Consider the following 27,988-nt stretch of genomic DNA (forward strand, 5'->3'; position numbering starts at 1 on the left):
TCACAGAATCAACAACGTAGTTTTATTTAAGGCAGAGGCAGGGAAATGCTATGCCCCTTCACTGCCCCTCTCCTACCTCTCAGTCCTATCCTAGGTCAGACACTGGAACCTGCTGAAAAGGCTGATGAGGAGCTGACAGGCAGTTGACAGGGTTATGGACCCTTACCTCAAATCAGCTTCCTTTCAGCTATACCCACACCCTGAGGATTTAGGGGCCTGTAGATCTCACCTAAGGGAAACAGCTTTTCTGGTCCTCAGATGGGAGAGCTGGAGAAAGGACCCAGCATTCACCCTTCCCTGAACAGAAGAGACCAGCCTTCCCAAGGTGCAGGGAGGGAAGACCCTCAGAGGGGCTAGGTGAGGAATGACAAGTATGAGGGATAGAAGGTCTCTTGAGCAAAATCTGGGCAGGCTTGGCTGTGCCCTCACACAGGGTACGGGTTGTCCAGGACTGCCACTCCTGCTGCCACTCCACCATCTGCATGCTCAATGGCTTTGGTTCGAAGCAGATGTCCCACATGCTTGTTCATCACAAGTGTCTTTCCCTGCCTATAGAAAGGGGGACAGAAGACACACCACTCCATTACCAAGACTCAGCCCCCACAGCCAAATCCTTCCCTGGTCCCACGTGAGCAGTATATGAGTGACTGACTACACCCAAGAAAGTGCTAGGATTTTATAATCAGATCTGGGTTTGCATCGTTTTAGGGAAATTATTAGCTCTGTGTCTTTGAGCAAGTTACTCAGCCTTTCTCAATATCAATTTCCTCAATTTAAAATAGAGATAATAGCTCTCACTTTGCAAGATGGTCACGAGGATTAAATAAAGCAGGAAAAGCACTTAGCATGATGCCAGGCTCACATTTCATGTTCTGTAGCTGTAAGTTTCCTTCTCTCCCTCTCTGTCAAGATGGCTATGGTGGTAGTTGGGTTTGGGGGAACATGGCAGGCAGAGATGCTGTTAAGTGGTTAGAGGGAAGGCTCAGGTCAGGAGCATGGTAGGATCTGATATTCCTACTTTGCTTGATCTTAGATTGCATATTTTGCAGGAAGCGGTTTAAGGGACCAGGAACTATTCCTTAAAAATTCCCAAGTGGTCTTCTCTTCCTGTTTCTTTAGTGCTCACATCCAAACCAGGGGTCACTCAGTCTTTCAGAGCCAACTGATTATCCTCTAGCTGGCCCATCCCACCTTTCTCCAGAACCCCTGGTGGCCTGGAAACTGGACCCAAATTCTCTTCTTCCCTGGGGTCTCCTTATAGTCTAGGGTTACTTTCTCATACTTCTTGATACTACTTGGAACTTCCTTTATAGCTGCAAAGCACTTGTCATCTGGGCTTCATTTGATAGCCCTGTGGGTGGGCAGGTTTTGGGTCCTTGGCCTCATTTACTAGATAAGGAAACAGGTAACATGGCTAGGGACTCGCAGAGCTGGGACTGACGCCCAGGATTCTTGCTCCCTGTCCAGTTCTCCTCCCCAGGCTCACTTGGCTGACTGGCAAGGAGGAGACCCTCTTGACTGGCTCACCTGACATAGACTCCAAAGATGCCCAGCTCTGAGATGCACTGGACCACTCGGACAGGGCTGCCAGGCCGTAGCAGACAATTTCCAAAAGGCTCAGGTTCTATCTTCTCCATGAGGATGTAGGACGCCCTCTCCTCGCTGTCTTTCAGGTGCTCCAGGGCCTGCACCATCTCCTCCCCATATAGGTTATTACCTGCAATAACACTGGCCAGTCACCCTCGACCCTCTGCCTACCTTCTCCACTCTGTGCCCCCATTTCTGTGGTCAAGGCAGCAGCCTCAGTTTCTAACACCAGCTCAGTGAAGCCAGGGCAGGCCTGGCTCCCAAGAAGGGAATGTCACTTTAATAGGAGAGCCCTTTCTCACATAAGCAAACACACCTCACCACAGCATCCTGCCTTGGTTCTCCTACTTGTCTATGGTTTTCCTTCTCAGCCTCCCTAACTGGTTCCTGCTCCTCTTCAATGTTGGAATTACCAAGGAATCCACCTGCCACCCTGTTCTCTCCTCCATGAACACACTCCCCCCCCCCCCAGGGAGATTTCTAAGGCTCCATCTATATTCTATGACTTGTTAACTCCCAAATCTTCAACTTAAGCTCCCTGTTCTTGACATTGCAGGGATACCCCATAGGCTCCCAAAACAAACTCAGCATGTCCAAAGAGAACTCATTGCTTCTGTCTTGAACCTGCTCTTCCTGGATCTTCCTGCTCCCAATAGGTGAAAGGCATCCTGACTCATATTTAACTCCTCCCTCTCCATTACCTGTCAATAACTCAGACGTGTCTCTTCAGTCTGTATTCTTACAATGTCATAGCCCTAGCCCAGGCCTCTACATTGCTCTTCTGGACAATTATACCAGCCTCCTCTATGATGTCTGTTGCCATTGTCTCCCCTCATCCAGGACATACTTTACCATGGCTGAAACATGGATCCTGGATCAGATGTGTATCCCTTTCCTCCTTAAATCTCTCTAATGGATTCCCACTACCCTTAGGATAAAATCCAACTTCCTACATATTTTTAATGGTCTCTATAATCATGTCCCAAACCATCTTTTCCAGCCCAAATCCCTGCCTCCTCCCATTTCTCATGCTGTACTCCAGTCTTACCAGTATTCATTAATCTCCAAATGTACCACACGTCCATGGACCAGTGCTTCTCCTTGAGGCTACTCCTTCTGTATGGAATACTCTCCCTCCTTTTCCACCTAGTAAACTCCTACCTATCCCTTAAGACCAAGATCAAAACTCATTTCTTCTGGGTCTGTGGACAGACATGATCCCTGCCCTCAAGGAGTTCAAACCAGGCAGCAAGATATCCAACCTCCTGATATGCCCTATCCAACCTCCTGATATGCCCTATCCCACTTCCCCACAATCTGGTCACAGGCACCTCAGACTAAACTTGTACGAACCCTCCAGTTACGGTTAATCAGGTCCCTCTGTGCTCAATATCACTTGATCACAGGGTCTTCTGGGACATTGTCCAAGGTGAAGGCCTGTGTCAGTTCATCCTATGTCCCCTAGAGCCTGGGACTGTGCCCATAGCAAGTGTGACTCAGCATTGGTAACAGCCTTCTTGCTCACTTCCCTTCCACTGAGCAGCCCTACCAAGGGGGAACCACCTACCTCCACCCTCTCTCTGGGGCTTTAGCACGAACTGGCTAGGGGCAGCAAGGGCCTCAGTAATGGCCTGGTCCCCTTCTTCACCCTGGCAGGAGGCAAGAAAGCAGTTACCAGCAGTCTTAAACCAGGGGCAGGAGCTACGGTCCTGCTGGTTGTGCAGAGCAGCATCAGAGGAATAACAGGAATGAGGCTAGATGCTACTATCTGGATGTCACCCCCAACAAACCCCTGAAGGCAGCAAGTACAATGAAAACAAGCTTTCTCTGGCAACAGTTCAGGGCTCCACAGTAGGAGGCATGGAGAACACATATAGATATTCCCCAATTCTTGCTGTCCTCCTCAGCTCCTTCCTCTTTCCACCTCTTATCTGGATCTCTACCTTTGTTGAGGGAGCTTACAATGGACTCCAGCCCACTACCAGCTCCAGCCTCCCCAATACATTGAATTCTGGGTTCCTGCTGTGGTGGAAGAAAGAGGCAGCCCACACACCATGTCCAGTGAGTAGAGGCCAGCAAATGTGGCACGGAGGCGGGCCACAGTCTCAGGCTGGCCAGGGAGCAACATCTCCAGCACACCCATTCTGCTCAGCTCCTGCTGCACCTTCTTTGTCCCAGCCAGCTGGGTGGCAATATCTGGGCACTTAATAGCACATGACCTCTCCAGCAGCAGGCGTGCTTCCCAGTTCTGCAGAGGGAAGAAAACAAAAGTAATTCTACTTCATTTCACTTTGGCTGACTTTTACTGAGCATCCATCAGATGCCAGGTATCATGCTTTCTTTCTTCACATTCATCATCTCCCAGGGTCACTGCATCTCTTTGTAAGGCAGATGTGGATTCTTCCAATATGTAGGATTCTTGCCCTCAGGGAGCTCACAGTTTAGCACAATGGTACATGACTATAATTAAAAGGGAAATAACAAGATAAGGGCATAGAAAAGTAGATGAAGAGGTTTGAAAGAGGTGAGACACTTGTGTATGAGCTCAGCTTCCTACTGTACTTCAAATAAAATCTAAACTCCTTACCAAAGCTCACAAGACCCTGCAGGATCTGCCTCCTGTCCCGCTTTCAACCATGTCAATTTCATGACCTCCCTGCATCCCACTCTCACAGTCCAGCCATATAGGCCGGTCAGTCCTCAAACACACAGATGTCACTCCACCTCAGGGCCTTAGCATTTGCTGCTTTCCCCTCTGCCTGAAAGTCTTTTCCTTTTGGCTTTTCCAATGGATGATTAGATCCTTCTCATTCTTAGGTCTCTGCTCAAACCACCCTATTTAATGTGGGTTTTTCATAATTCGCTTATCTTTTCACCCTATTATTTTTTTAATTATTATTATTTTTTTTAGTATTTATTTATTTCTTGGGAGAGAAAGAGACAGAGTGCAAGCAGGGGAGGGGCAGAGAGAGAGGGAGACACAGAATCCAAAGCAGGCTCCAGGCTCTGAGCTGTCAGCACAGAGCCTGACAAGGGGCTTGAACCCACGAGTGCGGGATCATGACTTGGGCTGAAGTCGGACGCCTAACTGACTGAACCACCCAGATGCCCCTTCACTCTATTATTTTATTCAAAGAGTTTCCCTCAACTAGAAAAAAAAATTTGTTTCTGTTTTTTCTTACTTTCTGATGACCATCTCCCTGACCAAAATGTGAGCTCCAGCACTTGTTTCTTTTGTATCCCCACTGTCTGACACAGTGCTCGGTAATTATTTGTTATTGTTGTTTAGTGAAGTGAAATTTGAGTAGTCAGGTAGGGTCTGACAGGTCAATAGGGAAGACACTCGGATTAGCAGAATAATTAGCCAAAGCCTGCAAGTGGGTAATCATAGGATGAATGGTCTGATGTGCTAAGAGTTTAGTGTGTGAGAGGCAGATAAACAGCAGAGGTCCCCATTCTCAGACACTGGGGGATAACCTGTCCTTGAACTCCAGACTACATCAAACTGACCACAGCAGGATAAAGGCTAAGGCCTAAGGAGCAACATCCACAACCACCCATGCTGTCCTCCCTTTGATACACATTTCACCTGCAGCATCTTTGCCTGGTCTTTACCAAGAATCTCAACCACCTTTGATGTTCCAGGCAGTTACTGGTGCCCAGAACATCAGAGATAAACCCAGAGAAGTACTCCATTTTGTTAAAAGCAGGGAAGCAAAATTCAGAGATGAGCAGGGGCATTCCCAACATCAACCAACAAGTCACTAAGCTTTGCAGATTTATCTTCAAATTCTAAACCTTGTGTGAGTTTCTCAATTCCCTAAATATGTCCTCCTCCTTATGCACAGACTTATTTCCCTGTTAGCTCAATCTCTTTTTAAAGGTTTTTTTTTTTTTTTTTTTTTTGGCCCCTTCCTGGAGCCTGGATCCCCCAAATCCCCTGTCCTGGAGCCTGGATCCATTTTCCCCATGGACAGTTTTGTCTTTTTCTAGTCAGCAAGTTTCCACCACTCCTAACCACTTTCTAGAGGAAAGGACCTTCTACAGAGCTTCCACCTCTATGGAACTGTTGGGTTCCTTATTCAGCTGGGTCTTAGGGAAAATCCTATATTCAAAAAATTAAAGATCTGGAAGGAGCTCCCTCATTTTTTGAGTGTAGTTTCCTCAGCTTACAGAAATTGAGCCCATAAAAGGTCAGAAACCTGTCCATGGTCACACACAGGCAGAGCCAAAGGCTCATGACCCCAGGCATACTGATCATGGTATTTTCTAACTTATTTCTCCCGAGTGAAAGCAGGGCTTCTTAGCTTCTCCATACTATGGATTAGGGGCAGGCGGAGAACAATATGTTGGATATGCTAGTGGACCAAGAATCAGAAAGCCTGGGAACTCCCTGTGAGATCTTAGACAAGCCCCTGAATCTCTCCAAATCTTAGTTTCTCCGTCTGTATAATGGCAATAATTATATACCTCACACAGTGGTTGTAAGGATAAAATGAAATAATGGATGTGGAAAGTAATTTTGAAACTACATGGTAGGATAGCAAGATAAGGTGGTATCATCATTACTGTCATTAACATGAATGGACAGAAAAACTTTCTAACACAGATAAAAGAGAAGTAAGAGTTGGCAGGAAGGAGCTGGTCAGTGGTATGGTGGAACTGGTTTGCATTAGCTACCCAGAGCTGATTGTACCCATCTCTGGGTTCAGAAATGTTAAGTAGGTCGGGGGCACCTGGCTGGCTCAGTCCATAGAACCTAAGACTATTGATCTCAGGGTTGTAGGTTTGAGCCTCATGTTGGGTATAGAGATTACTTAAAAATAAAAACTTTAAGGAAAAAACAAATGTTCTTGCTGAAGCAGTGAAAAAAAGAAAAGTTGGGTAACTTGAAATTGGCCATGATGGGAGTATACCATAGAAATCAGCAAATGCTACAAACTGGGGCTTTCCCCCTTAAAAAGATGACTATTTAACATTTTCCAGGGAGCTCCTGGGTGGGTCAGTCAGTTGAGCATCCAACATTGGCTCAGGTCATGATCTCACAGTTCCTGGGTTCAAGTCTCACGTAGGCCCTGTGCTAACAGCTCAGAGGCTAGAGCCTGCTTTGGATTCTGAGTCTCCCTCTCTTTCTGCCCCTCCGCCACTCACTGTCTCTCTCAAAAATAAACAAACGTTAAAAAAACATTTGCCAGTATATCCCTAGAAACAATGTGAATGGCTGAAGCAACATAGATACCTGAGGATTCAGAGTCTAGAAGACACTGTGTAGAGAGTGATAGATAGTAAAAAGCTTGTGGGAGAATAAGAGGTTCCAGCAGTAAGTTCCCTGAGGAAGAACTGAGGGCAGGGCCCAGGGAAAAACCCAGGTTATTGTGATGCCTGAGCTGGGTCTCCAAGGAATGACTTTGGGTCCTAGGAGGCAGAGAATAGTCTAACAGAATACCAACCTGTACACTGTACTGACTCGGCATGTAGCCATCCCGGAAATAAACCACAGCAACTTCCTGGCCATCCCTAGAACACAGAATGGAGAATGCTGCTATGTTAAATTATAACTAATATAGTGATTCAGTATATTTCACAGTGCATCCAAATGAGTTTGTCCTCTTTGAAAGCCAGACCACACAGGCTGCCTAGTCAGGGGTTCACTGGAAGCAATGAAACTAGATACACCCATACCACTACTTCTTCCACTAAAAACATGAAGGTATGCAGTGAAGAATGCTTTAGAATATTCTAGATCTAGAGTCATTGTAGGAAGCCCACAGGGAAGCAAGAAAGCAACCAGAATCAAATCAGATAAATAAATAAAAAAAACATTTTTTTTTAATGTTTATTTATTTTTGAGAGAGGCAGGGAGACAGAGCACAAGTGGGGGAGGGGCAGACAGAGAGGGAGACACAGAATCCAAAGCAGGCTCCAGGCTCTGAGCTGTCAGCACAGAGCCCAATGCGGGGCTTGAACCCATAAGCTGAGCCACCTGGACACCCCAAGATAAATTTTTTTTTTTAAGTGGGCTAAAAATTACTGAGCCTCAGAATCATATTGCCATGCCTACCAAAACACGTTGCATTATACTACTTGAGGGCAGCCTGGGTGGCTCAGTTAAGCGTCCAACTTCGGCTCAGGTCATGATCTCATGGTTCATGAGGTCGAGCCCCTTGTCAGGCTCTGTGCTGACAGCTCAGACCCTGGAGCCTGCTTCAGATTCTGTGTCTCCCTCTCTCTCTGCCCCTCCCCCACTCGTGCTCTGTCTCTCTCTCTTCTCTCTCAAAAATAAACATTAAAAAAAAAAAGTAGCTGAAACCAGGCTGAGATTTTTTGAAATGGTAGGCATAAGGGTGCAGAGATGCAAAATTATGAGTCTAGCTAAGACACAGACTTTTTATTTATTTTTAATTTATTTTTTTTAATATGAAATTTATTGTCAAATTGGTTTCCATACAACACCCAGTGCTCATCCCAACAGGTGCCCGAGACTATCTTTTTAAAGACCTTCCCCTTTCTTTGGCTTATTTGATACTGTCTGGAAAGTAAATTAATGACTTTGTTATGATAAAAGCACATTTTGAGAAAAGTGGTACTATGAAATTTCATGGAGGTTCTTTTTTTTTTTTTTAATGTTTATTCATTTAACATCTTTGAGAGAGAGAGAGACGGAATGTGAGTGGGTAAGGGGCACAGAGAGAGGGAGACACAGAATCCAAAGCAGACTCCAGGCTCTGAGCTGTCAGCACAGAGCCTGATGTGGGGCTCGAATCCACGAACTGTGAGATCATGACCTGAGCTGAAGTTGGATGCTTAAGTGACTGAGCCACCTAGGGGCCTTTCAATGGAGGTCCTTAATTTTAAGAATCACAGATTAGGGGCATGTGGGTGGCTCAATCAGTTAAGCATCTGACTCTTGATTTCGGCTCATGTCATGATCTCAGTTTGTGAACTTGAGCCCTGCATCAGGCTCTGTGCTGATAGCACAGAGCCTGCTTGGGCTTCTCTGTCTCCCTTTCCTTCTGCCCCTCCCCTGCTCACACTCTCTCTCAAAAATAAATAAAACATTTTAAAAAAAAAAGAAGAAGAAGAAGAAGAATCACAAATTTAAAAAAAAAACAAAAAAACAAAAACCTATAAAATTCCAGGTCTAAATATGTGTGTTGCAAACAATGCTACCCAACTAAGTGGTACTAAAGTCACTTGGTGGAAGCCCCCTGCAGGGGAGCATAAGGCCTGGTGTGGAACACAAATCCAGGCCCCATAATGTCTTGCCTAAGCTCAGAGAGAAGCTCCCAGATCAATCACAGAATGAGCAAGCTATTCCTCTTCCTCCCTGCCTGCTCAGCCCAACTGTCCAGGCCTGATAGCTACCAAGAGGGGCAAGAAAGCTTTTAGGAGTCCAGGGACATATGAACACCAGGGTTATTTTAAGAAGGCCCTTATCAAGAATGTTGGTAGCTCTGGGGTGCCTGGGTGGCTTAATCAGCTAAGGGTCCGACTCTTGGTTTCAGCTCAGGTCATGATCCCAGGGGTCATGGGATTGAGCCCTGTGTTGGGCTCTGTGCTGAGTGTGGAATCTGCTTAGGATTCTCTCTCTCCTTCTGTCCCTTTCCCCCATTTGCACTTTCTCTCTAAAAAAAAGAAAGAAAAAGGTCAATAGCTCTGATACAACCTTTTAGAAGCAGAATATGACCAAGCCTTCTCCAGACTTTCCTGAGATGATGGGGTATTTTGCCCCTAAAATTCAGAGAGAAGGAAGCAAGCCATCACATCTCCTAGAAGAAAGGATTACTGGGGGAAATGGGTAGCAGAATAAGTTTCCTAAAGTAGTAATGCTCCCTGAACACTTACATAAACAGCCTTCGGTCTTGGTCTAGAGACCCCTTTTCAAAGACATCTTCAAACCTTCGACGGATTACGTGGATATTCCTGGGAAAGATGGGCAAAGGTTAGAGGTAATGGATGCTCTGTTCTGAGTAGTTCTTCACAAGCCTAGGGCCATTATCTGGAGGTCTCCCCTCCTTTACTTACTTGGCTAGTAGCTCATTCTCTATAGCACGCTGGTCAAATATGTTCCTTTCCTTCTCTTGAGCAATCAGTAGCACCAGAGCGCTGGGGAGAGAGTGAGCACAGTTGGCTGAAGTGACTACAAAGCTTGTCCTCCCTCCATCCAACAACCTTCAGGAGAACACACCTTCCCTGAAAGAGCAGATATTCTCTCAAATCAGAAAGGTCTCAGGCGATACCTGAGGCTCTAATACATTATTTCCTGAAATTAGGAAACTTGAAAAAATGGAGATGTCTCTGTTCCTTCTCCAGTAGGTAGATGAAATATTGTAATGATGTTAATTTTCTACGCAAATTAAAACTTAGATTTAAAATCTCAAAAACCCAAGACGACCTTTTCTTAAAACTTAATGATTTTAAAATCTTTCTGGAAGAATAAACAGATGAAAATACTGAGGAATATTTTATAGAATAATGTGTGGGGTTGGAGGCTAATGACCCTTTTACTAGACTGTAAAAGCATATAATAAAGGAGTGTGTGGTTCTTGCATGATACATTATAATATAATATAATATAATATAATATAATATAATATAATATATATATATTATAATGGAAATCCTACAGAACCCTATAGAGCCATCCATAAATAAGGAATTATCTCTTGGGGCCTCCCAACATTACTCTGATCTACACAGGGACACGTTTGGTCCCACAGTATTAATGGTATCATTGAGGCTTACCTGACCTCTTTCTTTCTGCTATCAACATAATTCTTAAAGAAGGAGGAGCTCAAGGACAAAGGAAAAAGTTAATGCCAGGAACTGTCTGTTTGGCTACCTGAGGGACAAGGCTTTAGATTCAGACGTGAATTCTTAATTTTTTTTTTTTTTTCCAACGTTTTTTATTTATTTTTGGGACAGAGAGAGACAGAGCATGAACGGGGGAGGGGCAGAGAGAGAGGGAGACACAGAATCGGAAACAGGCTCCAGGCTCCGAGCCATCAGCTCAGAGCCTGACGCGGGGCTCGAACTCACAGACCGCGAGATCGTGACCTGGATGAAGTCGGAGGCTTAACCGACTGCGCCACCCAGGCGCCCCGATTCAGACGTGAATTCTAAACTTACTAGCTATGTGACTTTTGGCAAGTTATTCCACTTCTCTGAGCCCTCAGTTTGGAGTACCAAACTCCATTTTTGCTGTAGCCGTATTGCTCTTCGCCCATAGCTTCTTGCTAAGACTCTTGGGTGGCCAGATTTGGGCTTAGGAATCTAAGTGTGGATTCCTTCCTCCTGTAACTGTCCTCTGGTCTGTTTGTCTCTGCTTTTCTCTGCCTCAGCTGAACCTCTTGGACTACATTCTGCCTGACTCCTTTCTACTTAACTGAAATACAGGTCCTAGTATGCCTCCTCTCCTGGCTTGCCTGAAATCTCTTGAGGGTCAGACGTGACATTAAGCTGAGTCTTAGCTTTGAGTTGGGTTTCTGAGAGACAAGCTAGAAATGGTGCTTTCGTAAGCCATCTTGCCCTGAGACACCCAAGGGCCAATGGCCTTGCTTTTCATATCGCAGCCTGATTTGCTCTCCTCATGGGTGGGAAGGTGGCACCTGGCCCAGGCTGGCCTACCTCCAAAAAGAGGCGGAGGAGGGAGGCTGAAAGCTGTAGGTTAAAGTGGAACCGCATTCCCTGGTTAAGTCAGCCTGCCCTCTGCCAAATAATCACAGCCAGACTCAGAAAACATATTCTACCTCCTCCTGCCTTCAGTTCTGAACAGTATTTTGGGAACAGGACTAGGAAAGTGTCAGCTAAGGAAGGTGAAGTGGCAGTAATGTGCTGGCTGGGAGTGAGGACTCCGGATAATAGCTCCCAACATTTTATACCAAGAATCCTTCTTTCTTATCCCTACTCATTCTAACCACAGTCACTATATTTTGAAAAAGTTTGAATAAATGTCTAAATTGGAATCATACTTCATTTTCCATGCTTTTTTAAAAATCTAAAAAATTATGAGATAACCGATGAAAAATTCATCTGTTCTATCAGTGCTTGAGCCTGAGTTTTTTGATCTATACTATGGGACCATTCCTCTTGGAGGCAGAACAGTATGGTAGAAAGAATGCAGGCTTTAAAGGCAGATAGACGTGAATTCTAAACTTACTAGCTGTGTGACTTTTGGCAAGTTATTCCTCCTCTCTGACCCCTCAGTCTTCCCTTCAGTAAAATGAAACTAGTACTCCTTAAATGGTAGCTGCTATTATTACTACTATTATTATTACCACTACTACTACTATTGGAAGTACTACATAATGATCCTGAGGGGTGTTGTTGTTGTTTTTAGTCTTTCAAGTTTTTAAATTCCGGTTAATTAACATTAGTTTCAGGTGTAGAATCTAGTGATTCATCACTTACACACAACACCCAATGCTCATCACATTAAGTTCTCTGCTTAATGCCCTTCCCCCATTCAGCCCATCCTCCCACCCCCCCACCCCCACTTCTCCTCCAGTAATCCTCAGTTTGTTCTCTGTAGTTAAGAGTCTGGTTTGCCTCTCTTCCCAACCCACCCCACCCCCACCATGTTCATCTGTTTTATTTCTTAAATATGAGTGAAATCAGATGGTATTTGTATTTCTCTGACTTATTTCCTTAGCATAATACTCTCTAGCTCCATCCACATTGTTGGAAATGGCAAGATTTCATTCCTTTTGATGACTGAGTAATATTACATTATATACACCCACACACACACACACACACACACACACACACACACACACATATATATATATATATATACACATACATACATACACGCACACCACATCTTTATCCATTCATCAGTCAATGAACATTAGGGCTCTTTCAATAATTTGGCTATTATTGATAATGCTGCTATAAGCATCAGGGGCATTTATCCCTTCAAATCATTATTTTTATATCCTTTGGGTAAATACCTAGTAGTGCAACTTTTTGAGGAACCTCCATACTGTTTTCCAGTGTTGCTGCACCAGTGTGCATTCCTACCAACAACGTAAGAGGGTTCCCTTTTCTTCACATCCTCGCCAACATCTGTTGTTTCCTGTGTTGTAAATTTTAGCCATTCTGACAGGTGTGAGGTGATATATCATTGTAGTTTTGATTTCCCTGATGATGAGTGATATTAAGCATCTCTTCATGTGTCTGTTAGCCATCTGGATGTCTTCTTTGGAAAAATGTGTATTCATGTCTTCTCATTTTTAAACTGGATTATTTATTTTTTGGGTGTTGAGTTTTATTAAGTTCTTTATATATTTTGGATACTAACCCTTTATCAGATATGTCATTTGCAAATATCTTCTCCCATACCAAAGGTTGCCTTTTAGTTTTGCTGATTTTTTCCTTCACTGTGCAGAAGATTTTTATTTTGATGAGGTCCCAATAGTTTATTTTTGCTTTTGTTTCCCTTGCCTCTGGAGACATAGCTAGTAAGACTTGCTATGGCCATTGTCAATGAGGTTACTGCCTATGTTATCCTCTATATTTTGATGGTTTCCTGTCCCACATTTAGGTCTTTCATCCATTTTGAATTTATTTTTGTGTGTGGTATAAGAAAGTGGTCCAGTTTCATTCTTTTGCATGTTGCTGTCTAGTTTTCCCAATGCCATTTGTTAAAGAGACTGTCTTTTTTCCATTCCTCACCAGATTTTTTAAAGCATTTTTCAAAGCCATGAGATTTCATTTAATTCTCACTACCACCCTTTTAGGTTTTATTATTATCATCCCCCTTTTACAAACTGCTGCTCAGAGAAAAGAACTGTCTTAGCGAAGGTCATATGCTAGGTCAGCAGAAATGCCTATTTGACTTTCAAAATGAGAAGCCAGTCCCAGCTCAGGCACCCCATAGTTCCTACCCACCAGTGCCTAGTTCTAGGCACATAAGTCTTCCCATGTTATTCACAGCCTGGTTGGAGAAACCCTCTGCAGCATTTTTTTCATCAGTAGTTCCCCAGCTGACCCTTTCCTGGCTTCAGTCTCTTAAAAAACACTTAACCAAGAGTTAATTATTCATCTTATGCCTTCTAAATATTCAGAGTCCGAAGTTTCTTGAGTCTTAGTGAGGCTTAGCAAGCCCAGAGAGGCTCTCTTAGAGGCAATAAAGTGATTAAGGTTGCAGATTCCAGAGGGAGTGGACTATGGGCTCTACCACCAACCATCTGACCTTGAGCCATTCACTTCTCTGAACCAGTTTCCTCATCTGTAAAATGGGGGGAGTTGGGTGGTATCTACCTTGAAATATTTCATATGAGGATCTAATAAGATCCTACGTGTAGAGTGCTTAGCACAAAGTGTGGCACCAGTCCGTGCTCATTAACGGTTAACTATTAAAGCTATGTAAACATTGCAGTAACTATTGGTACAGTGCCGCCCCCTATATATACAGAAGTCACTTACCTGGCATCTTTACACATCTGGAACATGGTTGAAAATAGGAAGGAAGCAAAAAATGCCTCTAGGCAGTTACAACAGACACCACAAAATCACTAAGTCAAAGCTTATGCATTTACTTATCAAAGAGGCCCTCACACTCATTAGATGGTACATGACAACCCAGACCACTTGCTTTCCCAAACCATAGCAAATCAGAAAGGAGGTACAGGGATGGGAATGGAGGATTCCAAATTAAAGCACACTGACAGCAGTAGAAAGTAAGAACTGATAGTAGGGAGACAGGAAAACTGGGAAGAAAAGGAATAAGAACTTAAAGCCTAACAGTTGGGGCCATTAGTGCAGGCAGACAGCCTCACATGCCTCTCTAAGTCTAGATAGTACCTCTATATTACATCAAGATACAATCACTAACAGTAATGCAATCATTAACAGATAATTGTGACCTCTAGCCAACAACAAGATTAAATTATAGTCTGTGTCTCTTATTTAAGAAGGAAGCTCAGAAACCCCTTAAAGTCTGGTACTTAAAAGTGTAAGCTTCTATTTCCAGGAAAAAAAATCCCTCATTTCCTAAAGATGTCAGGCGAAGAAGTTGCTTTGCACTGCACCCACGAATGCTGAATCTAAAGCAGGATTCTACCATTCTTTCTCCCCCTTACTTGGCTGAGCCGTAGAGCTCCCAGGCCTTGGTGATCCCCTGGGCCAGTCCCTTGCTGGGATTATTGGAGAGGATCTTGGCAGCTTCTTTGGTCTTACTCAGGACATTGAGAACATGTCTGTTGGAAGAGATGTCTTATTCAGTAATTGGATGGATCTAGAAGACCCCTCTCTGCCTGTGACTCACAGATCCTTACAGGAACATCACTTGGAGAATTAGCTGAACACTAAAAAGCATCTTATCATCATGCTTCTCAGGCCTGAATATACGGGGCCACCCAAACCCTGGCTCCGTGTATATGCCCAGAGCCCCAAGACCCTGTGTTTCTACTCTATACCAGCCTCCCTATGATCTGGAACGCCTTTCCCTGAGCACCAGTGCTTGCTATCTGGAATCCTGCTGCCAACCATCTGTAATCACAGCAACCTGGAGCATCACTGCTGGCTGGAAATGGTTGCTACTAGGGTCAAGCCTTCCAATGGGAAGCCACTGATCCCTCTCTGCCATGGATTCTGACCTCTCTTCAGGCCTTCCAAGCTCTTTCTCACTCAGGTACTGTTTCTTCAAGCTGGAATACTACTTTATACAATGAGGGAGCAAGACTAGATGAACAGTGATGTCCCTTCTCTCCTTGACATACTAAGACCTAATTACAAGTGGAAACTGCTACAGGAGAAACACATGACCCAGGGCCTGGGAAGAAATAGTTGGAATTGGAGATCCCTGTTCCTGCCTGTGACCGTAGGCCTATTAGGCTTTCACCCCACCGGTGTGCCCAGTGTTGCCCAGGGTACCCACCGGTGCACAGCTGGGGTACGGGAGGCCAGGCCCCCAAAGCTGGCAGAGATGGTGTTGATTTCAATCTGTTTCAGGACTGGGGAGCCATCTGCATTGCGCTGGAACATGTAGTCTGAGCGGTTCAGGCCCAGGAACACAGTCTGTGGGGAAAACTGAAGGCTGAGTACATTTGCCCAGGGCTGATTGAGGACCTAGCCACAGAACAGACAGGTAACATGAATTCTACATAGAGATCAGAGTTGCAGGCTAATGCTCCAAAACCTAGTGGAATCATTCTTTTGGTCATCCCAGGATTGGTCACTGATGTACAAACCTAGTGGAGACCAACAAGAGGCAGATTTCCATGAGCTCAGGGCCTGGGCCAATTTCTTCTGGTAAAAAAAAAAAAAGGGAGGGACAGGTCCTAGATTGGGGTGGAGTGGGGACTGGTTACCTGAGCAATGCCTTCTTTCAGGACTTGCTTGTAGATGTTAAAGAGGCGAGCAGTGAAGTTGTCCCTTTTGATGGTGCTGGAGGAGGAAATAGAGCATTTTCTAGGCTAAATGGGATCTTAAAGATCAAATAGTTCTACCCTCATCCATTGCCTCCTGAATCTTTCAGTCTGCTGACCCAAACTTGAACAGCCACATCAACCTGATAGACAATAGTGGTTTAGAACTCAGGTCTAGAGCCAGATAACCTGGGTTCAAATCCCGGCTCTACCACTCACCACTAGGCAACCTTAGAGAATTATTTCACTGTGTGTCTCAGTTTGCTCATCTGTAAAAGATAAAAATGAAAGATGAAGAGGAAAATAATTTTACTTCTATCATAGAGTTGTGGTGAAGGGTAAATGAGATATTATATGTACAGAACTGAGCATAGTGTCTGGTCCTGAGAGAAACTAAGAAATGTCATGTGATAAAACCATTCCATCTTTGAATATCTCTGATGGTTGGTAAACCTTCTGGTCGACATAACATTAACTCTCCATAGCTTCTCCTACACTCTGGGGCTTCCAAGGACAAGTCTTTTCCACCTCTTATACAGCAACTCTCAGAGATGAAAAGACAGCAGTTATGCTCTGTGCACCAAAGCATTCTTCTGACTCAAGCTAAATATCCTTTTTTTTTTTTCTTCAGCCAGTCCTCATATGATATGATTTCCTCAGGGCAACCTTCCCTATCTGGATCAGATCCTCCTGCCATGTGCTCTTAGAACACTGTGGACCTCTCCTTTGTAGTACAGATTAGTTTTAAGTTTCTGTTTTATTTCTGTGATAACTAATGTCACCTCTCCTATTTGCCTATAAACCACATGAGGGTAGAGACTTTGTCTGTGGTAGCTCATCATCATGGCCCAGTGTGCTGCTGTGACATGTTATATGAAGTAGGAGTCCATCCAGTGTGGAAGAGGCACCCACAGGTAACTAACACCACACTTGTCTGTCAAGATTCAGGGCAGTCTCTACATCCCTGCTCAAGCCTAACTCACTCTCCTCACTTGTTACAGGGACCCCACTGAGCCCATGTAGCTCAGGCCTGCCCTGCAGTTCCTCTGTTCCCCAGCCAGCTCTTTCATGAGGCCTTTCCCAGCCCTTGGTGAGGAGAGTCCCCAGCTGGGCTTCAGCCTCCAAGAAAGTTGAGACACATTTTTGCTTTACTGAAGAGGTGTGTCCCTTCAACCTAGGTCCCAGGCTGCTATTCTAGCACATGTGATACTAGGGCTCTATTCCCGTACAAGCTAGGGTTTGTGTGTATTTCAGAGGACAGAGAAACAGGGAAGGCAAGGTTGTAGACATGGACTGCAGGAAAGGTCTCCACATAATTGCATCTTTAGGGCAAAGATCATAAATCAGGTTGCTCATATATTCTGCAATCCAGAATCAGAGGTACAAAAGCCAGGCCCACCCCGAAAAAGACCTGGGGGGAAGGTGGTGGTAGGGTTTGTACATTCATAACTCATTGCATTTTTAGTTTCAAGTCAATGGTTTCCAAATTTCTTACCATTATGATCCCTTCCCATATTCACCTTCACACCAATGTGCACATTTTTAAAAGATTGTATCTCTGGGGTGGCTGGCTGGCTCAGTCAGTGGAGCATGCGACTCTTGGTCTTGGGGTTTTGAGTTCAAGCCCCATGTTGGGTGTAGAGATTACTTAAAGATAAAATCTTAAAAAAATTTTTTGTCTCTAACAAAATAATTGTTTTCTTTTGAAAAATTAATCAGACATGCAAGTATGTATGTTTAGTCTGTTTATGTATACACACACACTTATTTATTTAATTCTAAAATAAAGAATTTGGGGCGCCTGTGTGGCTCAGTCGGTTGAGCGTCCGACTTCAGCTCAGGTCATGATCTCGCGGTCTGTGAGTCTGAGCCCCGCGTCGGGCTCTGTGCTGGCAGCTCAGAGCCTGGAGCCTGCTTCGGAATCTGTGTCTCCCTCTCTCTCTGACCCTCCCTCACTCATGCTCTGTCTCTCTCTGTCAAAAATAAATAAACATTAAACATTTTTTTAAAAATAAAGAATTTAATTCTAAAGTAAAGAGAGGGGCCTGAGTGGCTCAGTCAGTTGAGTGTCCAACTTTGGCTCATGTCATGAGTTCGAGCGTCATGAGTTCATGTCATGGCTCATGTCATGAGTTCGAGCTGACAGCTTAGAGCCTGGAACCTGCTTCGAGTTCTGTGTGTGTCTCTCTCTGCTCCTCCCCCACTCAGACTCTGTCTCTCTGTCTCTCTCTCTCTCAAAAATGAATAAACATTAGAAAAAAAAATTGAAAGTAAAGGAATTTCCCTTGTCCCAGGGCCTGAAGATAAAAAAAGGATTAAGGGAGAAGAGACAGAGCGGTGGATGGGGTGAACCATTTCAGGAGTTCTGTATCCTCATGCCCTGGGTGGGGCCCAGTCTACCCCCCCATCTCACCCAGAGATAAGAGGGCTGAGGAAAAGAAGTTAGAAATCTGACTTTAAACCCAGTAATCTCCTTTGCCCTTTGTTTTCCCTAAAACAATGCTGACATTCCCTAATTCCAAATAGAAATCTCAGTCATCAAAGCAAGGGGCCATGGATCAGAGAATCACAGAATGTGATTGGAAGAGATCTTAGATTTACGCCAACATCCCTACATTACAGATGAAGAAATTGAGGCACAGAGAAAGAAAGGAATTTGCTTGCAGCCATATAAATGAGGATTAGAGCCAGGATTAAAAGCCAGCCCTCTTGACTTCTGTTCTACTACTTTTGTTTTCTCTGGGGGGTACCTGTCCCCAACCCCACCAAGTCAGCTGCCAGAGCAACATCTCATGGCTCCTCAGTCTTCCAGTCCCTTGGGTTCCAGCAACTCCCGGCCCCTATTGCCCCATCACCCAGTACCTGGAGAGAGTCTGCTCCAGAAAGGCTGCATTCTGGCTGACAGCATCCACCAGCATGTTAAAGTCCATCTGCACAGCATAGGCCTGCTCCAGCAGGGCACTGGGGACCAGTGAAGGGAAGAGCGTGAATGGGGCATAGCTTACCACCTGATCAAGGAGAAAGAGCGGGCAGGGGTAGAACACCTGTAAATGGGCTGTTTTCTTGTAAACATAATCCCATGAAAAGTGTAACCTACATTTATTGACACACAAACTGCCGAATAGTGGTTACCTCTGTGAAGGGAGGGAGAAAACAGGATGATGAAGGGATATAATGGGAACTTTCAGACTCTGTAATGTTCTATCTCTTTACATTAAAAAAAAAAAAAAAAAAAAAAAACAGAAGCAAAACAGCCAAAACAAATAAACAAAACCACAAAAAATTGAGCACTTACTGTGTACAAGGCACTGTTTTAAATACCTTACATGGATGCATCATTTAACTCTGTGAGGCAGATACTATTATTATCTGTTCTTTTTTTTAATGTTTTATTTATTTTTGAGAGACAGAGCACGAGCAGGGGAAGGGCAGAGAGAAAGGGAGACAATCAGAAGCGGGCTCCAGCTGAGCTATCAGCACAGAACCTGATGCAGGGCTTGAACCCACAAAGAGTGAGATCATGACCTGAGCCATAGTTGGACACTTAACCAAGTGAGCCACCCAGGCGCCCCTATTATTATCTATTCTTAATAAATAGATAAAGGGAATTGAGTCTCAGATTAAGTAACATGTCCAAAATTATATAAAGCTGTTACATGGCACTGGGATTTGAACCAAGGTGGTTAATAAACAACACACACACACACACAGCTCCCAGCCAGGGTCCTAAACCCAGGACCCTCGTGCCAGGAGCTCCCACCCCAGCCCCCTTGCCTTCTGGTTGGGGCAGAGGGAGAGTCCTGCTGGTAGGGCTGCATCAGAAGTGATCTCTGGCCCCCAGAGTAGAAGTTAGGAGTGGTTTCTCCCCAGTGTTGGAGACAGTGACTCAGGTTGCCAGACCTGGAGTTAGGCTGCATTCTGAGTTCTTTGGACTTTGGCAGAACCAGGAAACCCAAATACCCATCTGGAACACTATTTCTAGAAGGGGATAATGCATTTGGAGATTCACAACAACAAATGAACTAGAATTTGGGTAGGAGATGATAAAATGACCTTGTGATTTATATTATGATGTATTCCTGAGTTTAACCTCTGAGTTAATATCAATTTGCCATTATCATAGTATGAGTTTATGACATTAGAACTTGGCATTTATATATTTAAAAATATTTTTTGAACAAATGATACAAAATTCAAGAGACAGAAGGATACATAGTGAAAAGTATGTCTCATTCCCTGATGACCCAATTCTCCTCCCCAGAAGCAAATTGTATACTAGTGTCTCACATGTCCTTTAGACTATATGTATATACACATTTTTCTTTTTTTACACACACAGAAGCACATGGTACATATATTGTTCTGTCCTTTGCTTTATAAATATTTCAGAGACATTTCCATATATGTTCAAATAGATCTCATTCTTTTTAATGCCTGTAGAGTATTCCATTCTTTGGATATAAAATAATTTATTAATTCAAGTTTTGTCTTTTTTTTTTTAAGTTTATTTGTTTATTTTGAGAGAGAGAGAGAGAGAGAGAGAGAGAGAGAGTACAAGTGGGGGAAGGCCAGAGAGAGGGAATCCCAAGTAGGCTCCACACTAACAGCACAGAGCCCAATGTGAGACTTGAGCTTATGAACCATGAAATTGTGACCTGAGCCAAAACCAAGAGTTGAACACTTAACTGATTGAGCCACCCAGGCACCCCTGAATCTAGCTTTCTGTTATGAACATATAGGTGGTTTCCTCCCCCCACCCCATTACAATCAATGCTTCAATCAATATCCTAGAGTATATATTCTAGGTATTTTGTGTGTGAAAAAGTCCATAAATTATAAATTTATAAAAATGGAAATGTCAGATAATTAGAGTAAATCCACTTAAAATTTTCATAGATAGTTCCCAAATTACCTTCCTCAAAATCTCAGAAGACAAAAGTGAGGAAGGATATTTGTGAGAATAAGGTTTTTTCAGCTTGAAGCTTTTCTGTGTTAGGCTGGGAATTACTGCAGATTACATAGGGGGTCACCTAATACCCTGAGTGCATGTGTGATGACAATAAGGGCATTTCCTTGGCTTTAAAACTTAGAACTCTGCTTCCTCCAACAAGTCTCATTTGGCCTGAAAAACTCACAAAGGCTTTTTCTAGTAAGACTTCCCTCTGCCTCTGTCCCCATGACTCATTATGCCCACTTGAATTTGGGATCCACAGTATACAGCTGTTCTCCACTGTGTATAGGCCAAAGGCTGAAACACACAGTCTTTTAACTTTTTATGGAGACACAGGCACAGAGTAATAGTCTTCTACTCTGAGAAAAACGGTAGCATGTGCATGACAATAAAAGATCTCCATAGTCAAAGAAACAAAGAGTGATGGGAAGAAGAGCTCCTATTTCACCTGAGGGGCCAGATTTTTTTTATTTCATGAAAAAAAAATCCAAACAAACATTGGCCCTCACATTTTAAAGACACTGATGAAAAAACTGTTAACAATGCTTGTCTCTGGGGAAGGAAACAGTGGCTAGAGGGAGGAGACTTATTCTATGCTGAATTCCCTTTAAATTTTGTAACCTGTTCATGTTTGTTTTTTGTTTTTTTTTTTTAATTAACTCCCTAAATCTGCAGGGACCAGCTATTAATTCTGCACTTGGTTTGTCACCCCTACCTACAGGATAAAGTTCATGTTCCTCTTCCTCCCAGTATCCAAAGCCTCTTGATTATCTGACTTCGACCTGTCTTCTGTCCCATATTCAGCTGCATTCTCTTGAACATTTTGTGCCTTTTCCTATTTTAGACCCTCTGTTATGCTGTTCTTTTCTATTTATTTTTTAAGATCTAGTTCAAATACAACTGATGAGTTGCTCCTTCGTCTAGGTGTCCCATACAGTTTCCTGAGAGAGGCAGTAAAGAATGGAAGTTCAGAGCATGAAGTCAGGTGGCAAACTCTTTGGATTTGAATTCTGGCTTTGCCAATTCCACAACCATTTGAATGACCTCAGGCAAGTTACTTTACCTTTCTGGGCCTTGGTTTCCTCATCTCTGTTGTGAAATTTAAACGAGTTAGTGATTTCAAGCTGTTAGAATAGTGCCTGGCACATAGTCAATAATAAACAGTAGCTAATATTGTGCAGCAGGCTATCTATGTTTCCTCATAGAACTGACATTTAATTTTGTCTTGTGGCACATTCTCCAACTAGACCATGCGCTTTAGTGGCCAGAGTCTCTGGCTGACTCACCTGTGTCCTCAGTGTCTAGAATGGCCTGGCATAAAACAGGCACCTGACAAAGATTTGGACTGAAATCTCTTTCTCTTTCTCACATCCGTACACATACACATATTTCCTGTCTTTTTTCTTTTTGATGTTTATTTATTTATTGAGACAGAGAGAAAGAGAGAGAGAGCAAGCATGAGTGGTGGAAGGGCAGAGAGAGATAGAGACAGAGAGAATTCCAAGCAGGCTCCACACTGTCAGCGCAGAGCCTGACATGGACCTTCAATCCACAAACCCAACAGTGAGATCATAAGCTGAGCCAAAATCAAGAGTCGGACGCCTAACTGAGCCACCCAGGTGCCCCATTTCCTGTCTTTTTTCTCTGAATTGGGAATCTCACTGAGGACTATGCCTTTTCTAGGCTCCATTAACTTCCAGAAAGACCAAGTGTTGGACCTTCACACAATACCTATTGATTAATAGAACAAAAAAATCTTGGAGGGGAAAATGCTTAATCCTGGGTTCAGACAAACAGTTCACATAATGTAAAGTTCACAAAGCAAGCAATTATATTCCCAAAGCCAGAGGCAGACCTTCCACAATGTCAGCCTACCTTAGGTAACAGCCATTCTCATTCACTCAGGCCTCAGCAAATATTTATGAGTCTGGACTCTCCACCAGGCCCTTAACTTAGTAAAAAAAAAAAGATGGTCGCAGCTCTTTAGTTACTCATATGGATTGTCACAAGGTATACTAGTAAGTAAAAAGAAAAAAGCAAGGCACAAAAGAGTTTGTCTAGGATGCTTCTTTGTGTAAACAGTGGGAAAAAGGAATATATACTTTTTTTGTTATGAGTAAACTATATGAAAGAATAAACAAAAACGCTAAAACACAGCTTGTCTTCAGGTCAGGAGAACCGGATGGCTAGGGAATATAGAAGAGAGGGTTAAACTGTAAACTCTATGTCCTTTGAATTTTGAACTATGACAATGTCTTACCAGTCACAAAATAAAAACTTTTTTTTTTTTTTAAGGATGAGACTTTTAAAAAATGTGGTTTGGGGCGCCTGGGTGGCGCAGTCGGTTAAGCGTCCGACTTCAGCCAGGTCACGATCTTGCGGTCCGTGAGTTCGAGCCCCGCGTCAGGCTCTGGGCTGATGGCTCGGAGCCTGGAGCCTGTTTCCGATTCTGTGTCTCCCTCTCTCTCTGCCCCTCCCCCATTCATGCTCTGTCTCTCTCTGTCCCAAAAATAAATTAAAAAAAAAAAAAAAAAAAAATGTGGTTTGGACTTAGCAGTTCTACTTTTAAAAGCATCAACCCTACAGAAGTACCCAAACAGGCATGTATGTAGCTGTTCCCTATAATGCTGTTTATAATCATAAAACATTAGAAATCAGGGGTACCTGGGTGGCTCAGTCAGTTAAGTGTCCAAGTCTTGATTTCGACTGAGGTCATGATCTGACCGTTCATGGGTTGAAGCCCCTCATCAGGTTCTGCGCTGACAATGCAGAGCCTGCCTGGGATTCTCTCTCTCCCCCTCTCTCTGCCCCACCCCTGCTCAAGCTCTCTCTCTCTCTCAAATAAATAAACTTAAAAAAAAAAAAGGGCATTAAAAAAACACGTTAAAAATCACCTAAATAGAGGAAAGTTAAAATGTGATTCATCTATATATGGAACACTGTATCAGAATGAAGCTAATCCTAATGGAGGGAGTTGTAAAGAGTTCAACCGCAGATTGTTAAATGAAAAACAAAAACACAGGGGCGCCTGGGTGGCTCAGTCGGTTGAGCGTCCGACTTCGGCTCAGGTCACGATCTTGCGGTCCATGAGTTCGAGCCCCGCGTCGGGCTCTGGGCTGATGGCTCAGAGCCTGGAGCCTGCTTCCGATCCTGTGTCTCCCTCTCTCTCTGACCCTCCCCCATTCATGCTTTGTCTCTGTCTCAAAAATAAATAAACGTTAAAAAAAAAAAAATTAAAAAAAAAAAAAAAGAAAAACAAAAACACAATCACAAAATAATCTGCATGATCTGTGTGATCCAATTTGTGTTTTAGAAAACTATATATTTTGGGGCACCTAGCTGGCTCAGTTGGAAGAGCATGTGACTCTTGATCTGAGGGTCATGGGTTTGAGCCCCACATTAGATGTGGAGGTTACTTTAAAAAAAAACTTAAAGGGGCACCTGGGTGGCTCAGTCGGTAAGCGTCCAACTTTGGCTCAGGTCATGATCTCACAGTTCGTGAGTTCGAATCCCCTGTCGGGCTCTGGGCTGACGGCTTGGAGCTGGAGCCTGCTTCAGATTCTGGGTCGCCCTCTCTTTCTGCTCCTCCCCCACTCACACGCTCTCAAAAATAAAAACATTTAAAAAAAAACTTAAAAAGAAAAGAAAATCATATATTTCTTTATATACACATATATGTATATAAATGCACAGAGAAGGATGTACACAGACCAGTTGTACAGATATACTCCCCCTCTGCAGTGTGATTAGGTAGTCTTAAAAAATAATAGCTCACTGGACAAAGTGTTTCACATGAATTATCTTCTCATTCTCTTACCAACTTGAAGAGGCAGGTCCCATTATTATCCCTTTTTTATTCTATGAAGAAACTGCAGCTGAGAGAGGTTATGTAACTTACCTAAGTCATACTAGAAACTCCAGACTTAAATTTTATGATTACTCTCAGCAGGCTTTTTACATATATCTAGAGATCAATTTTAGTTATTGAAAAAGATAAAATAAAGCAAAAAAGATGTCTCGACCTAAAGGAGCTGCTTTTAGCCTGGCAGGGACCAGAAAGTGAGCATTAGGATCCAGAGCAGTGTCGTCAGTGCTTGTGAGGAGGGGTCAGGGGCTTACATCGGAGGAACTGGGCTCCTGCAAGGTCCTCAGCAGCACTCCCTCAGCCAGGGCCCGGTCCACAGCCTGCCGTGCCAGCTCCTCCAGCTGCTGCTCATCCTGCAAGAGGCTCCCCCAGCCGGTGGCCATCCCAACCTGCAACAGGAGAGGGGAATGATTGGTGATGGGTTGCCTGGGGCCCACCCAGCAACCAATGAAACTGGCAGTGTGGTACAGGGGAGTGAACACTGGATGGCAGCTCTCAACTTCCATGAGTGCAAAATGGAAAGCCTGACAAAGCATTTCCACTGCCACTCTCTTGGTTCCTAATACAATGATGGCATTATTCTTACAGTAAGGAAGTGGAATCTCAGACTGGTAAAACCTGGATTTGAACCCAGGTCTCAGGACTCCCAGCCCAGGCCTTTTACATTGGAGAAAGAGGCACTAATGTCATATGTGATTGGGGCAAGTTCCTTCCCCTCACAGAGTTGCAGATTCTCTACCTGTGAAACAAGGGGTATGAGGTAGACCAGTGGTTTCCAAATCTGGCTAAATATTCTGGGGAGCCTGGTAAAGAATACAGATTCCTGGGCTCCACTCAGAGATTCTCATGCAAGAGGTCTGATGAGTGGAGGGAAGGGCTGAAGCTCTGTATTTTTAACAAATTTAAAATCACTGCAAGAGAGTATTAATTCCCCTTCTAGCTCCAACAACCCAGGTCAGCAAATCTCAAATTATGTGGGGGGTGGGGGTAGGAGGATCCCTTTGTAGAATACTATGAAATGCAGATAAGGTGAACTCCTCCCTCACACTAAGCAGAAGCAAGCTCATTAGCAGGACATGATTACATTCCCTATATGGACATCTATCATCACAGCAGCAAGACAAAATATTTTTGAGAAATCACATTAGCAGAATAGAAATAACTGAAACCCAAGTGCCCAATGTAATAGGATGAGGAGTCCAACTGGCTGCCCAGAGACACACAGATATGAACCAACTAACACCTTGATACTAATTTTACAGCAGGCCTCAGGGATTTAAGAAGATCTGAATAAAAATCCGGAAACACCAGTTATTAATTTTGGTTTGCCCTACTGTCATTTGATTTTAGGAAAAGAACATGGCTACCCAGCTCAGTTGTCCCCAGAAAGGGAGCTAGAGAACAAGTAACAAACTGGAGAACAACATTCAGTTCCATCTCCTTCCCCTTATAACAAAATTGGTGCGAAACCAATTATGAAAATCTGTTGGCCTCAGCACAACGTTTTCAAAGAATGACCATGTAATTTCAAGAGGATCCTAACAACATTTCTGTCCAATGAGACACAGATAAGGGCTCTACGACTACAGAGTCATAGTAGAGCCCTGGGGTCAGTCAGATATGGGTTTGAGCCCATAATATTACTTCCTTCATATATAAGGTCCCCATGTGAATTAAATGAGAAAAATCTGTGTGTAGTTCCTCAGCAGGGTTTGTAGCTCTATACATGGGAGCTTCTTTTTGGCTATACCAACTTTACAGGTGGAAGACTTGTCAGGAGGTCACACAGCAGGCTGGTGGCAGAGCCAGGACAAGAACCTATGACTGACATTAGAGCAATGGAACCCTCCATTAGCCCCCATCTCTTAACATCTCTGGGATTCCAGCATCTCTGCCTGCGGTTGGACTTTTGTCTACTTGGTAAACACTGAATGGCATCTACTGCCACACCCTTGACTAGGTACTGAGGATACAAAGAGATAAAACATAAAGATAATCACTATGTAAAGTGCTGATTGGGCCCTTTGTTTTTCTCATTCTATAGTCTCAACCCTGTGGCTTTGTTTGTTTTGCTGAGGACATTCAAATCTATACTTTCACAGTGGTGCCTTCCTGACTTCCAAACTGTAATAACCAACTGCTTACTGGGAGTCTCCACAGAACCAGAATAGAATTTGTCGTCTCCCCACAAATCTGCTCCTCCTCTGATGAACCCCACTCAGGCACTCAAGACTTGTACACACTTCTCTCCAACACCCCAGTCTCCCCAAATCCTGTAGTTTTTATTAAATATAGATTGCTTTGAATTCCTCTATTTGTCTCCACCTCCACTGTCAGATGCCTGTTCCAGCTACCATCATCTCCCTGGGCACTAAACAGACTCAAGAGTGAGGTTATCCCCAGTAACCAAGATACACAAGCCTCTCTCCAGCTCCCAGGCTTGGCACGTGCTGTAGTCTCTTTTTGGAACACTCCCCACCACTCCTGACCAGCGTTCACGTGTGTGTTTCAGAAGCTGTCCCTGTTCTCCGCCCAGGGCTTCTACAGCCCATTAGTTGCCCCTGTACCATAGGAATTGTTGTGTATCTTGGTCACTTCTCTACCTCCAGCACCTACTACTGTATTCAATGAATGTTAAATGAATGGATGACGAATGAAAGACTGGGGCCAGATCTTAAAATGCGCAGAAGAAAACCCAGTCGGACTTTATCCTGAGGGCGAGGCCAGTGTCTGCATGAGGCTCGGGGCATAAACACCCGTCTCCTGCCCAGGCTTGCCCCACTTCATGGGCCCGTTCACTCCCATTCTAGATAAAGTTTGGTTCTAATCGCTCCCAGTTTCTTTCTTTTTTTAATTCCGGCTCTGGCTCACTGGCACGGTGTCCCCGACACCGGCCCGATCTGGAATCAGGAGATCTGGGAAATCTGGGATCCACAATCACCAGCCCAACCCCCTCAATGGTCACCAATTTCCCCTTCCCTGCAAAGGGCATGAGCTGCAACATCTCCTAGCCTTCAGGATTCCAATAGCTGGCCAGAACCCTCCCTCACATCCTCCCGAAGAAGCTTGGCCCTTGCCGGCCGCCGTTGCCTTTCCCCAACCTACTGGTTCGTCGTCCTGCCGCGCACGGTACTCAAGCCCCTCGCGCTGTAACCCAAGGTCTAGAGGGCGGGGCCTCGATGCGACCCAACGCGTTTGCGCAGACCGCGC

The 27,988-nt window shown here is 44.1% G+C and overlaps 1 protein-coding gene across 3 annotated transcripts; it reads right to left on the reverse strand.

Annotated features, from left to right (window-relative positions):
- Positions 1 to 27,977, reverse strand: GSS (glutathione synthetase). 3 transcript variants are annotated; one of them, XM_060616328.1, is made up of 13 exons: positions 27,884 to 27,977; positions 25,033 to 25,167; positions 18,825 to 18,970; positions 15,906 to 15,981; positions 15,473 to 15,612; positions 14,676 to 14,792; positions 9,613 to 9,693; positions 9,433 to 9,510; positions 7,038 to 7,104; positions 3,641 to 3,835; positions 3,155 to 3,236; positions 1,528 to 1,717; positions 1 to 549 (listed from the first exon to the last, which is right to left on the reverse strand). In XM_060616328.1, exons 2-13 carry the CDS (start codon positions 25,159 to 25,161, stop codon positions 426 to 428), a joined length of 1,425 nt encoding a protein of 474 aa, XP_060472311.1. In that variant the 5' UTR covers positions 25,162 to 25,167; positions 27,884 to 27,977; the 3' UTR covers positions 1 to 425. The 3 variants fall into 3 exon arrangements, with proteins under 3 accessions (XP_060472311.1, XP_078300259.1, XP_060472320.1); XM_060616337.2 differs by lacking the exon at positions 1 to 549 and adding an exon at positions 572 to 958; XM_078444133.2 differs by lacking the exon at positions 27,884 to 27,977 and having other exon boundaries at positions 18,825 to 18,923; positions 25,033 to 25,146.
- Between the last annotated feature and the right edge of the window lie 11 nt (positions 27,978 to 27,988).

The sequence above is a fragment of the Panthera onca genome, chromosome A3 (genome assembly GCF_046562875.1).
Source record: "Panthera onca isolate mPanOnc1 chromosome A3, mPanOnc1 haplotype 2, whole genome shotgun sequence".
In the NCBI taxonomy this organism is placed as follows: Eukaryota; Metazoa; Chordata; class Mammalia; order Carnivora; family Felidae; genus Panthera; species Panthera onca.